Source organism: Cricetulus griseus, chromosome 2 (assembly GCF_003668045.3).
Source record: "Cricetulus griseus strain 17A/GY chromosome 2, alternate assembly CriGri-PICRH-1.0, whole genome shotgun sequence".
NCBI lineage: Eukaryota > Metazoa > Chordata > Mammalia > Rodentia > Cricetidae > Cricetulus > Cricetulus griseus.
Window position 1 is genome coordinate 97,555,901 of NC_048595.1, and position 13,216 is coordinate 97,569,116.

Consider the following 13,216-nt stretch of genomic DNA (forward strand, 5'->3'; position numbering starts at 1 on the left):
TTGCTCTGTAGACCAGGCTTGTCTCGAACTCACAGAGATCTGCCTGCCTCTGCCTCCCAAGTGCTGGGATTAAAGGCGTGCACCAGCATCCAGCACCAGTCTCTCTCTTCTAACTGGGCTCTACCACACTTGTCTTTATCACATGCATCTAATAATCCACTGTTAAATCCTGGCAAGTGTGGTAAGGCCTGATCTCTAGGCCCAGATAACCTCCCTGACTCCCCCAAACCTTCCTGGGAGCCCTTCAAGTGCAGTGTGACACTTGAAAGACCACAAGAAGGAAGGACAGACAAGGAACAAGCAACTTGCTGATGGTGTAAGCCTTTACTTTGTGTAAACCTGCTTCATCAGGGCCCACTGACAAGCTGGGATAGTTATGGCAGAAAGGTCAACAGTGAGGAAGGAGCTTAAAAAGCATCTGGCTGGGGACTGGAGAGATGGCTCAGGGGTTAAGAGCACTGACTGCTCTTCCAGAGGTCCTGAGTTCAATTTCCAGCAACCACATGGTGGCTGAGACCATCTGTAATGAGACCTGGTGCCCTCTTCTGGCATGCAGGAATAAATGCAGGCAGAATACTGCATACATAATAAATAAATAAATAAATAAATAAATCTTTAAAAAAAAAAAGCATCTGGCTTTGGCCCCAAGTTGGCCATTGCTAGGGTAACCAGTGAGGGGTCAGTTAAAGTGTGTCCATTGATGACAAGCATCTTTCCTGGCTGGTCATTACTGGGGTCCATGGGACAGGGAAGGTAAAAATCTAGAGAAATACGTTCATTTACTGCTAGAAACCAAATCAGCACCAGAATTGTCACAGTGTAACCAAATGGAGCTTTTCCAGAACTGTGTGGCCCTGGTTAACAATATCCTTTCCATTTTGCTCCTTTTCTGGGTTGCAGCTTCTATTAACTCTGGTGATGGCACCGGGTGGTCATGCTGGAGTTTTCCCCTGTGTGGTTCTCCAATTTTACACCAAGAGAAGCTGGGGCTGAGTGGAGGGGAAAGGGGCCTTGACATCAGCCTTCGCGGCCCCAGATCCCAGCTCTGCTGCCTCCTGTGATTTACTTGGCAAAGTTGGCATAGTCTCCTCACCTATGACATAGGTTTGATGAGCTGTCTTGAGGACCAAATGAGACAATGTCTGCTTGTGACCAGGGGGCAGTGAGTGAAAAGTGCTACACAGAAGCCAGGTGAACCGTACGTGATCCCCTCCCCCAGAGGTGGGGAAACTGAAGCCCTGAGAAGGCTTGTCTGAGCTCCCAGAGCCAGATGGCCCTGAGGTGGTAACTGAACACCCTGAGTGAGGTCATCAGGGACTTACCTGGCCATGGGGACACTGTGAGATCTGAAGAATGGTAACCACAAACCTGTAGGAAAGAAGCAGGTTAGGGTTGGCTTCTGTCCCAGCATAATCCACAGCAGCCCAGCCCTGCCTGCTACCCCCAGGGAGGAATGTGTATGTCCCTTCCTGACTGGGCACCTGCTTGTGCCTAGTTGAGCGCTGCATTTGCTGGGCCTGCCCTGATGGGGGACACATCTCAGAGTCCTTGTGGACCAAAGAGGAAGACACAGGATGCTCCTCCTCTCTCCCTCTAACATTCAAGGAGGCAGAAATCCAGGGCTGGCAAGTGATTTATCCAAGCCACTTACAGACACAGAGCCAGGGCAAGGTCTTAAGTCTCCTGACTGAGGCTGAGGCTCTTGCTGAAGGTAAGAGTAGGTGGGTGGGAGAGTGGGAGCAAGGGATGACCCTCAGAGACTCAGGAGTGGAACTGCTCCAAGGCAGGTCACTCAGTTGACAGAGGTTTCCTGGTGTCAGTTCTGCATAAGTATGTAGTGCTGAAGTCATATTCAGTGTGAGCCAAGCATCGTTCCAGGAAGGAAAAAGGAACAGGGAAAAGGGACACAGAGGCCCAGGGACCAGGGTACAGAGTCCGTGAGGCTCTTTCTTGCTTTGTCCCTGGCTTACTGTAGAACATAAAGAATGATTGTTGAGTAAGTGGAGAGGTATGGACTGTAGGAAACTGTGTGGCTGAAGGTGTGTGCTCGACATCCTTAGGGACTGGAGAAGGACGGGGAAGAGGCCAAATCAGCATGGCCCTGAATGTTAAGCAGACATGGCAACTTTCTCTAGGAGAAGCCGTGGACATGGGGCTCCTGCCTCCTTTGTGAGGACCTAGTCAGTTTTCAGAGTGAATTTTCCTTAATTCCTGGCATCTAGGAGTATTCTAATCATGAACACCCTCCTAGGGTGCACACAGGGTCCTGAACAGACTTGTGGAAGCCTCAGAAGTACACCCAAGAAGAAGCAACAGAGGGGCATTGGACAAGTCACCTCTGTCCATTCTGGGCCTTGTTCTCCATGAGGAACCCAAGCCCTCTTTGTCCCCATGCCTAGAGTTCAGCCATGGCCAAAATGGCCAGAAGAAAGCCAGCAGAGTCATCTTACCAGGTCAGGGAGTAGCTGAAGCCCAGGATGGAGCTGACCAGACGGAACTCTGAGGACAGGCAGGCAAAGAAGGGAAAGTAAGACAGGCCAACTTCCATGCCCCCGATGAGAAGCACAAAGGCTGCAAGAGACAAGGCCGGGATGCTGTGGGATCCTCCGCTCACTACTCAGAGGTGGCCAGGAGAGCTGTGGCACTCCATTCTGAGCTCGAGCCTGTGCCTCAGGATCTAAAGAGCTGACTGAATGAAGGAAGAGCTTTAGACCATGGCAGAGGAATGCACCAATGTCCTTCCGTCAGCCACAGACCCTTCCTGCTCCTCTCCCCATGGCTGGTGCCAATTGACCATGGAGATGAAGACTGGAATCTTTACGTGTGAGTAACTCACAATATGCAGACAGATACAAGCCAGCCAGCAAACTAAAACAGCTATAAGGACAGCATCTAAGAGTACCACGGAGGCCCACACAGGCATGTTGTGTGTACTGGAGAGCACTTGAGGGAAGGTGGTGGTCACACTGGTCCACCCACTGTGCACGCTGGAGAGCACTTTCTACAGAAGTGATGGTTACATTGCTTCCCCACTGGCTATCTCTGAGATGGACTGACAGCATCGAGGAAGGGCTCAGTCACCCGAGATGACCCATACAGTGTGTCAGCTTTGAGATGCTCCTGGGCCTATTGCACAAAAGAAATGGCCAGGGTTCTTGCTTTGAGAAAATGACAGTGCAGTGGGGAAGACTGCAGGAGAGCAATCTGAAATGAACTGTACAGAGGCACATTCGTCCTGCCACAGGGACACAGACACAAAAACCAGTGACACCCCATCCCCAGGAGACAAAGACTCGAACAGTCTTCCTGGAGATGTTGACTGTGTTTCAGCAGTACATATTGCAGTTTGTACCATGGAGAGGAGATTCTGGGATTGTATGAGAGCTCACCAATCTGTAGGTCAGAGTAACTCCTTTAAATAAAGCATGGAGCCTGGGGAGAGAGGCCGTGGGCCAGTGTCCAAAGAAGCATACATCATTTATTGAGGAGGAGCCGCAGAAACTGCTGCTGTTAGAAGGCAACAATGGGGGCACTGGCTGAGGAGATGAGGAAGATTCTACTTCCTATGCCTTGGTTATGTCTGTCTAAAGCACCTCTGAGTCTAACTGGGAGGAGCTCCCTAGGCAAGCTGGGAAGTGTTATGAGCTACTAAGCATTGACTTTGGGCAAGGGACAAGGCTAAGAATGTGATTGCTCACAGAGTTCATGCCTCCAGACAACCCCCATGGCCACTGAGAGCAAGTATGTCCAGCAAGCATTCCCAGGATGTGTGAGGCAGGCCCGGTACCTTGGGCCCACTGTGGAACCTTCAGGGGCTGGTAGCCTTCTGAGAACAAGAACATGACCTTATTGGCTGTGGCCCCAAAGGCAATTCCATAGGACCATCGGTTGCTGAAAGTCCCCACAAAGTCCAGAGGCCTGTAGACAACAGAAACAGTGTGTGAGGTTCTGGATTACCTGGAAAGCAGCTGATTGGAGGGAGAGGGATCTGCTCATTGCAACCAAGGTCGGGAGCTAAGCACAGACTCAGGACTCTAAAGTAAGGAAGACACAGTTCTTCCCACAGAGGACCTCAACATCTAGTAGGGATGGAGCAAGGACACTGGGAGCCATGACACCTAGCAAAACAAAACAAGCTTTTATTAGATACAGACAGTGTTATTTGAATACCAAAACAAGGAGCATGTCTCATCAAATTTAGGGAGACTGTCAGGCACCCAGACATAGCCTGTGAAGACTCTTCCCTCTGATATCTCTGATGAAGGTCTGGGTGTCATTGGCTAAGCTAGAACCATGTAAAGGAAAGAGCTAAAACTATGCCACTTCAACTATGCCACTTTGGCATATGGGATATTTTGATTTAAAGACACTTCAAAAAATGACAATTAGAAGAAATATGGGGCTGGAGAAATGAATCAGCACTTAAAAGCAAAGTTTGCATCCTCCAGATGATTTCATTCCCAACACCCATATGATGGCTCACAATCATCTATAATTCCCAGTCCTAGATTATGCAAAGCCCTCTTCTAGCAATTGTGAGCATTGCACGAGCATGGTATGTAGACCTACATGCAGGCAGAATACCCACCACATATAAAGGTTAAGGTTGGAAAACTTTAAGGGAAAACACACACACACACACACACACACACACACACACACACACACACACACATACACACAGAGTGAGGAGCCAGAGAACAGACTCTGCAGTGTAGAGTGCCTACCACTCTTGTGGAAAACCTGAGTTTGATCCCTAGCACACATGTCAAGTGGCTCACAACTAAAAGTCTGTTAACTCCAGGACCAGGGAGCTCTGATGTCTCTGGACCCTGAGAGTACCTGCACTCTTACGAATAAAAATAAATCTTTAAGAAGCATTATAAAAATATTTCTCTGACCAAGTTAAAAACAGATGAAATTCCCATGTAAAAGATGCCCCCAGAGAGTAGAGAAATGGCATGATAATTCTCATGGATGAGAACTTGAAGCCAAGAGAATTCTACAAAATAACACTCTTTGATAGTTACTCTTGGTTATCTACTTTCCCCAAACTTATTACATGCTCTCTCTCTCTCTCTCTCTCTCTCTCTCTCTCTCTCTCTCTCTCTCTCTTTCTCTCTCTCTCTCTCTCTCCTTAAAAAAAAAAGGTGTGTGTATATGTGTGTGTTAGGCATATGGAGATCAAAGGACAACAACTTGTGGGAGTCAGTTCTCTCCTTCTACCACATGGGGAACTAGGGAAGGCCATTGGGCTTGATGGAAAGTGCCTTTACCCACTGAGCCACCTTGCTGGTCCTACATGTTCAACTTTAACTGCACCTTTGAATCTTGTGTCCTTATGGGCTCCTGTGCCTGTAAAAGTCACATTAAGCAAATTGATGTTTTTCCCCTGTCAGTTTGTCTTCTGTCAATTTAATTCTCTTGACATTTTGGTTGGGAGTCCAGCCTTTAATGGCTGAGCCATCTCTGCAGCTCTCAATTTAATTCTCAAGCCCAGCTGGAAAACCCTAAAAGCACAGAGGTGAAATTTTGCCCTCCCTAAAGTGACAGTGCTTTCCTGGCCATGGCTGACTGATTCATGGGTCACTGCTGGAGTTTGGCTACAACAGGCCAATGTCTGGCCTTGTCTTTCTCTAATTGTGACCCTGACTGAGGCTGTGAGTTGTTAAAGTCATTCCAAGTCAGGATCAGAGTGCTGTCACAGGAAAGCCAAAGTCACAGGGAAGCAGGAGCCTAAGTGACACCACCAAAAGGAGCATGGCACAATGTCTCAGAGATGCCCCAGTGACATGGGGCGACAGAAAAAGACAAAGTCAGCTTGGGAGTCTCCTTTCAGTTCTCAGGAAATCAATTAGTTACTTATAAGAATGTTGTAACTTTCTTTTTAAAATTATCTCTTTTTGTTTCCGGCACTAAATGTGGATAGATAATGTTTCTCCTAAGCAAAGGAGTTTTCCCTAGTTCAGAATAACAACCAGAATAAGAACCTGGAGGCAGGAATACTGGAACATGCCTGTAATCCTAGCACTTGGAAGGTGGAGGCAAGAGAATCAGGAGTTCAAGGTCATCCTTGGCTTCCCAGTGAATTTGAGGTGAGTGTGAGTGTGAGTAACATGAGGCCCTGTCATCAGGAGAGAAAAACAGAGTTGCACTCTGGGGATCTGAGAGCTGGTCACTACAAACCAGAGTCTGCAAGACCTCTTCTGCCTTCCGTTGACCTCAGCCTAAGGAAGTGTCTTCATCTCCTGCCCCATCAGGCCGTCCCTATTGCTTTCCTCAGCACCAAGTTCATGTTCCTGTTTCAACACACTGCCCTCCATGTCACCAAGTGCTTAGGAACTATAAAGTCTGCAGGGTGGAACCTACAGGACTTTGGGAGGAATTCCAGCTCAGTACAGGCTAGTCAAACTGAATTCCATTAAGACCCAACCATGGTACTTAGGTTGCATGTGAGATTCCATTTACCAAAGTTTAAAAAGAGACAGAAGCCTCCTACTTTGCTTATCATGAAGTCTTTGTGGCCAACAAGAGGGGATGTGTTAGTTACCTTTGTGTTGCTGTTATAAAATACCCCAACGAAAAGCAAATCGGGGTGGGATATTATTTGGACTTACAGTTCTAGAAGGGATACAATCCACTGTGGTGTGGAAGGCATGAGTATGAAGCTGGCCACATATTTCTGATCACATTTCATCTGTGCACAGAAAGGAGGGAGGGAGGGAGAGAGAGAGAGAGAGAGAGAGAGAGAGAGAGAGAGAGAGAGAACAGGAACTTCAAAGCCTGCCTCTACTGATATGCTTCCTCCAGCAAGGCTCTTCCCCTGGAAGGTCTCATCACCTTCCCAAACATGGCTACCAGCTGGGACCAGGTTTTCAAATACATGAGCCTATGATGGACATTTCTCATAGCAGGGAGCATTAGTCAGTGACAATGAGAGAGGCCAGCATGACTAAGAGAACCAGGTGTTGTGACAGGAGCCAGTCAGATAAGCCATGATCATGTAAGTCCAGGAAGTTTAATGTGGTTGCTTCACAAGCTCTGCCACATGTCCAGTGTGGGGTCAAAGAGTCTTTATCAATGTGGCTGTTAATCTTGCATGTTAACTTGATGAGATAAAGAATCACCATGGAAACATGTCTGCGGGTAAATTCATGAAGATGTTTCTAGAAAGGTCTAGCTGACCAGTTCTGAACTTGGATAATATCATCCCATCCCATAGTTTGGGTCCTGGTTAGACAGAAAGGAGGAAGTGAACAGAAAACCAGCCTCCACTTCTCTCTGCTTCCAGACCGCAGAAGCAATGTGACCAGCTGCCTCCTCCTCTGTCACCATGTTTTCTCTGCTATGACGAACTGTATTGCTTCTTAAACTGCAGACCAAAATGAACTCTTCCTTCCCTCTGGTATCTGGTACCTTCTTTGTCAGGTATCTGGTCATAGCAATAGAAAAGAGTAACTAACACAGCCAGCCTCAGCCCTTCACCTTGCCTTGTAGCTTGCAGGCAGAGCAAGCCATGGGGAGCAAGCCAGGAAGCAGCACCCTCTGTGGCCTCTGCATCAGCTCCTGCCTCCAGGTTCGTGCTGGCTTGAGTTCCTGTTCTGGCTTCCTTTAGCCATGAACTACAATGTGGAAGTATAAGTCAAATAAACCTTTTCCTCCCCAGCTTGCTTTTGATAATGGTGTTTCATCACAGCAATAGAAACCCTAAGACAAGCTGGAAGGGCAAGTGTGTACAGTGGAAGAAGACTGATTCTTCACAGCGATGTGGCCTTGTGCTTTGTATTAGTCCCAAACACAGGATACCCCAAACTTCAGGGGATGACACTGAACCAACTCACATGATGATTCCAAAGTGATCCCCCAGGAGGTAGAAGGTGTCATCTCTTTGTCTACGATGCTCTCGTCTTTGGAGGAAAGACAAGACCAAAATGATGAAAAGCTGTAAGGAGAGAACAGTATGTTATGGGACCCAGTCACCCTCAGGGTGGCCTTGGTGGCCTCACAGGAAAAGAACATGTGGGCAATGGAGAGCTAAAAGCACCTGTGACACCCTGAACTCCATGTACTTCAGAGCTACCAGAAGGTTCTGTACTGACCTTTTCTCTGTGTGGCCCTTCACAGATAGAGGTTCAAGTCCAACCTCTCCCACATACTGCTAGGAGGGAGGCAGATCCTCCCTGTGCTTGGTTTCTGTCTGTACAGAGGCAGCCACGCCTATCAGGCTTTTCCCATTTTGCTTTTGTGGATGTGGTCATGTTCTTAAGCACCAGATGCATATTCTTCTTTTATTGTTTTTAAATCTATCTATCTGTCTGTCTGTCTGTCTGTCTGTCTGTCTGTCTGTCTGTCTGTCTATCTATCATGAATACAGTGTTCTGCCTGAATGTATGGTGGCTCACACTACCTGTAATGAGATCTGGTGCCCTCTTCTGGCATGCAGGCAGACATGCAGGCATATTCTTTATCCTACTTTTACCAGGAACTTTTTGAGAATTGTTTATATGTGCTCTCCATTTCCTTGTCTTTATTGGCCCCTCAGACCCTATCATTGCATTGAAGGAGCTATGACTGAAGTCACCAGAAGTCATTCTATAGCTCAAGGCAATGCCCAACTCCAATGTGATCTGCCAGCGGTGCCCCAGGCTGACTGCACCCTTCTCATTCAACCATCTTCCCTGGGTTTTTCCACCATGCATTCTTGCTCTCGCCATTTCTTCTCCAAGCCCCTGGATAGCTCATTCCTTCCCTGGCTTCTGGAGAGAGATCTCTTGTATGTCCAAGCCCTTGTCCCTGTTTTCCTCCAGGTCTGTCAGGCTATCCAGCTGGCATTTCTGTTGAAAGCGTCTCAGATTCAGCATGTTTTAGGTGAAACTTACCATGTTCCTATTGCCCTGTTCCTTCATCCACCCCAAACCTGGAACTCTCTCCTCCCACCTCCTCCCCATACTGAGGGTTGACTCTAGGGCCCTGCATATGCTGGGCAAAGTGCCTTACCACTGAGCTGCATGCCTAGCCCTCTTTTTACTTTTTTTTTTTTAAAATGTGGGAACTATGCCTCATGAGATTGTTTAGAAGAGTCTTGAACATGATCTGTAGCCCAGACTGGCTTGAGATTTTCACCCCGCCTGGCTCAACCCTCCTCCCACAAAGTTCTTTCCCGCACAGCCCACCCACCCACCTCCTAGACTCTCCCACCACCTCTTGGTTCTCTGCTCTAGTTTTCAGTTTCTCCACTTTGCCTTCCTCCACCCTCTACAGGGCCTTTGCACAGAAGCTTTCCTCTGTGTCTGGAATGTTCTTCACTGTATCTTTCAAGGTGACCTTAGCCCTATCTTTACTGCCTTAGGAAAGTCCTTCCTGGGGATTGAGGAGATAACTTAGAAAAGCACTTGCTGCCCAAGCATAAGGACCTGAATTAGATCCCCTGCAGCCACATTAAAACAAACAGATGTGGTGGCATACATCTGTAATCCCAGTACTGGGGAGGTAGAGACAAACAGATCCCTGTGTGCTGGTTATCTAGCCAATCTGCTTTAATCACTAAGCCTCAGGTCTCAGTGGGAGACTGTCTCAAAAAAACAAAACAAAACAAAACAAAACAAAAAACAAAAAGTGAGGGCTAAAAAGAGGATGCAGTTAAGAACACCATTAAGAATACTGCCTGCTTCCAGAGGACCTAGGTTCAATCCCCAGTACCCACACAGTACCTTGTGGCCATCTGTAACCCCAGTTCAAGGGCATCCAAGGATATTAGGCATGTGGGTAGTGCCCAGACATACATGCAGACAACACATTCATAAATAAACAAATTTAAAAACTGAAAAACCAAAATCAAAGGTGAACTGTACCTGAGGCCTTTGGTCTCCACATGCAGGCATACACACGTTCACACACATACACCTGTGCACACATACACAATAAAGGAAGAAAAGAAAGAAACCCCCCTTTACACTCTGTCAGAAGTCCCATATCCCTGACACTTGGACTCTAAATGCTTTCTTGTGTGTGTTTGGACACACACTGGAAGGAAAACCATCTGCTCTCTCTCCCTTGAGTGATGCAGGCCTGCCCAAAAGCTGTGTGGTGGAGCATCCCAAACTCCCCTCCCTGGTGCCCCCTCTGCTCACTGCCTGTGGCTCCGTGACCTCCCCTGTGTTCCCACACCTTTACTTACTGAAGGGATGAGGGAGTAATGGAGGAAGAACTCCCTGTCCACTGAGCTGTCACAGGTGACATTTAGCTGCCTGGTCCTGGAAAACAGGTTCACATCATCAGTCCCCAGGACAGCACTGACTCCAGTCTGCAGGAGTTTGGACCATCTGAGCTTCCTTACTTGCTTTCCCCAAGACCGGGACTGCTCACTCACCATCTTCCCCAAAGGACTGCTGTCATCCATTGTTTTGAAGATCTATCCAGCATGCCTGGAGCTGGCACCAAAACCCCCATTCATTTCTGGATGACATAGTCATGGGTAGATTTGGGTTTTGTGGGGTGTTCTTTTTACATAATACTACAGAGTTTTTCACATTTTAAGGGAAATTAATGACTATGAAATCCTTTAACCAGAGTTCTTCCCACCCTCCCAGAGCCTCACAAGGGCCCTGTGCAGGTGAGGGGACTGAGGCTGCGCCATCATTAACTTCCCAAGAAATCAGCCTGTGAACCTGGTTTTTCATAGCCAAGGTCAGAAATACCAGTGAGCTGCTGGGACAGGAGGGCAGCCATTCGACTACACACCACATATGTCCTCAGAGTTCAGGATCTCAAGGCAAAATTGCCAGGCAGCTTTCCCTGACAAGGGATTTTCTCTTTTCTAGGGGACACCACACCTTGCAGCTGCTGCCCTGACTGCACAGCACTACCGTGGCCCATCATAGCATCACCTCCATCCTCTTCGTTCTTGCCCTTCCTGACTCCAGTACACCCAGCCAGCCATCTCCTCAGCTGCGTCCTGCAATCAGTGACTCCTGCCCCTCAGAGGTGTCAGGGAGAGCAACCCTCGGGGGAGACCAGGAACACACACATCTCCTGGAATCCTTTAAAATCCTAGCGGCTTCTGCTTATGCCTGACCACACATCTAAAATATCTAGATATCAGTGGGCGGGGCTCAATAGGTGAGAAGTGAGACAGAAGTGTAGTTCTGTTTTTGCCTCTTGAGAAGGTAAGCTGAGCACATGCATCAGTCTCTCAATCATACAAAAAACCCTTACATGGCAGGAAGGAAGGAAAGAAGGAAGGAAGGAAGGAAGGAAGGAAGGAAGGAAGGAAGGAAGGGAGGGAGGGAGAGAAGAAGCCATACTTGAGAGCAAAGAGAAGTATCAGAGAACTGAGACAAGATTAAAGAGAAAAGACCAACAAGCCAGCAGGACCACAGAGTGTGAGACCACATGTAACGAGCTCCATAACCATGCAAGAAGCAAGAGCAGGGCCAGTGAGATGATTCAGCTGGCAGAGGGACCTGCCACCAAGCCTGGGGAGAGACAGAGTGTGTGTAAAATGCAATGATCCAGTCAGTGTATCTGGAAACAGGCATAGAGTGCTGACATGAGGCTTGCAAAGGGAGCAGTAAAGACAGAACAGCTTAGCCCAAGTAGCCTACCCTTGACCCTGGTCAGCCAGGGACAGTGTATTTACATCTCCAGTATAGAATGCATGGATCACAGAGAGAAGACCATGGCTGCATCAGAAGTAGCACTTGGAGGGAGCCTGGAGCTTCACAGACCAGCCACTGAAGTGTCACAGCTAGCACATCCACCCCCCCACCCAACCCCAAAGCCAGCCTTAAACCACACCTGACATCAGTTACAGTCAGGCTCCCGACATAGGCAGCATATCCTCTCAAGCACACGTGAACACCCATTCCAAACCCAAGATACCACAAGAAAGACTGCCCCCAAGACGCCAGAGACTCAGTGAACACTGTATTTATTCCCTTCCTCCTGAGGAAGTGGCAGGAACGCAGGCTCTCTCTGGAGTGAACGCTAGAGGGCATGCCCTCCAAGGGAAATCAGAAAAAGAAGACTGCCAAGGGCCCCAGGAATTTGAATATGTAAATATTTGTTTTAAATCTATAAATGCCAAATTTATTCACATGTAACATTCCATTTAATGATGTAGTCAATGCATATTTATAAGCAAAAGAACTGAAAAATATTTTCCATTATAAACTGTCTGAAAGAAATTAGAGAAGATTCTCAGGCAATAAGAAAAATGAACCTATGAAGAAGGGTTTGAAGCAACAGGAACAGAAGAAGCAGCAAACACAGTCAGTAGCTAGGTGAGTACCTCAGGATAGGATGTCTGAGCTTACAAAATAGGATGTCTGATCCAGCATCAGCTCAAGCACCAAATGACAGCTGCATGGAGGGCAGAGGGAAACAACAGCTGGCTGGCTCCGCTCCCCTGTTTACAGGGGACTCCAGACTCTTGCCTCCTCCCTTTGTGACTTAGATAAAAACGAACTTCTAGATAAGCAGGTTAACAGTTCAGAGGCAGGCCACCATAAGAGAACGGCAGAACAAGAGCCAGTACCATAAAAAGTTACAGGAAAGAAAAGGTTCGATCACGCCAACAACGACCAGGAAGAGAAAGAAAACTAAGTCAACATAAATGACAGACACAGACCGATGGCATCTAAAAACTAGTAAGTAAGCTGCTAGTGGAGGAAGAAAAGGTATTTAAACATAATTTGCAAGTGACCTGATTTTTCATTTCTTTTTAAATGATTTGCTTATTTTATTCTATATGGAAGAGTGTTTTGCCTGCAGGTCTGTAAGTATACTGTGTGCCTGCCTGCCTGGTGTCAGCAGAGGTCAGGAAAGGGTGTCAGAGCCCCTGGAACTGGAGTGCAGGTAGGCTGCAAGTCACCACACGGGTGCTGGGAATCGAACCTGGGTCCTCTGGAAGAGCAGTGAATGCTTTTTACTGCTGAGCCATCTCTCTAGCCTCCAGAGCTTTCATTTCTCAAAAGATGTAAGTGGGCCACTGGTGTTAACTAGTGTGAAGCCTCCCTAGCACCACAGGCAGGAAAAAACAGGGCTGGTGAGGACACACAGAGAGGGTAATGCTGAATGTTGGTAGGAATAAAAGTTAGTATGGTCACTGGGAAAAACAGTATAGAGGGTCCTCAAGATCTAAGCATAGAACTGGGAATGGTGGCATATTCCTTTAAGCCCAGCACTCAGGGGACAGAGGCAGGTGGATCTCTGTGAG

General features: G+C 47.7%; 1 protein-coding gene across 1 annotated transcript in view; it reads right to left on the reverse strand.

Annotated features, from left to right (window-relative positions):
- The window catches only part of LOC100765804 (stimulated by retinoic acid gene 6 protein-like), a 39,078-nt gene that overhangs the window by 19,122 nt on the left and 6,740 nt on the right, over positions 1 to 13,216 (reverse strand). Inside the window, exons 2-6 of the mRNA XM_027403169.2 lie at positions 10,178 to 10,253; positions 7,842 to 7,942; positions 3,788 to 3,918; positions 2,451 to 2,571; positions 1,323 to 1,368 (exon numbers count right to left, since the gene is read on the reverse strand). Coding sequence (XP_027258970.1) covers positions 1,323 to 1,368; positions 2,451 to 2,571; positions 3,788 to 3,918; positions 7,842 to 7,942; positions 10,178 to 10,253 — 475 coding nt within the window. The remainder of the gene's footprint in view (positions 1 to 1,322; positions 1,369 to 2,450; positions 2,572 to 3,787; positions 3,919 to 7,841; positions 7,943 to 10,177; positions 10,254 to 13,216) is intronic.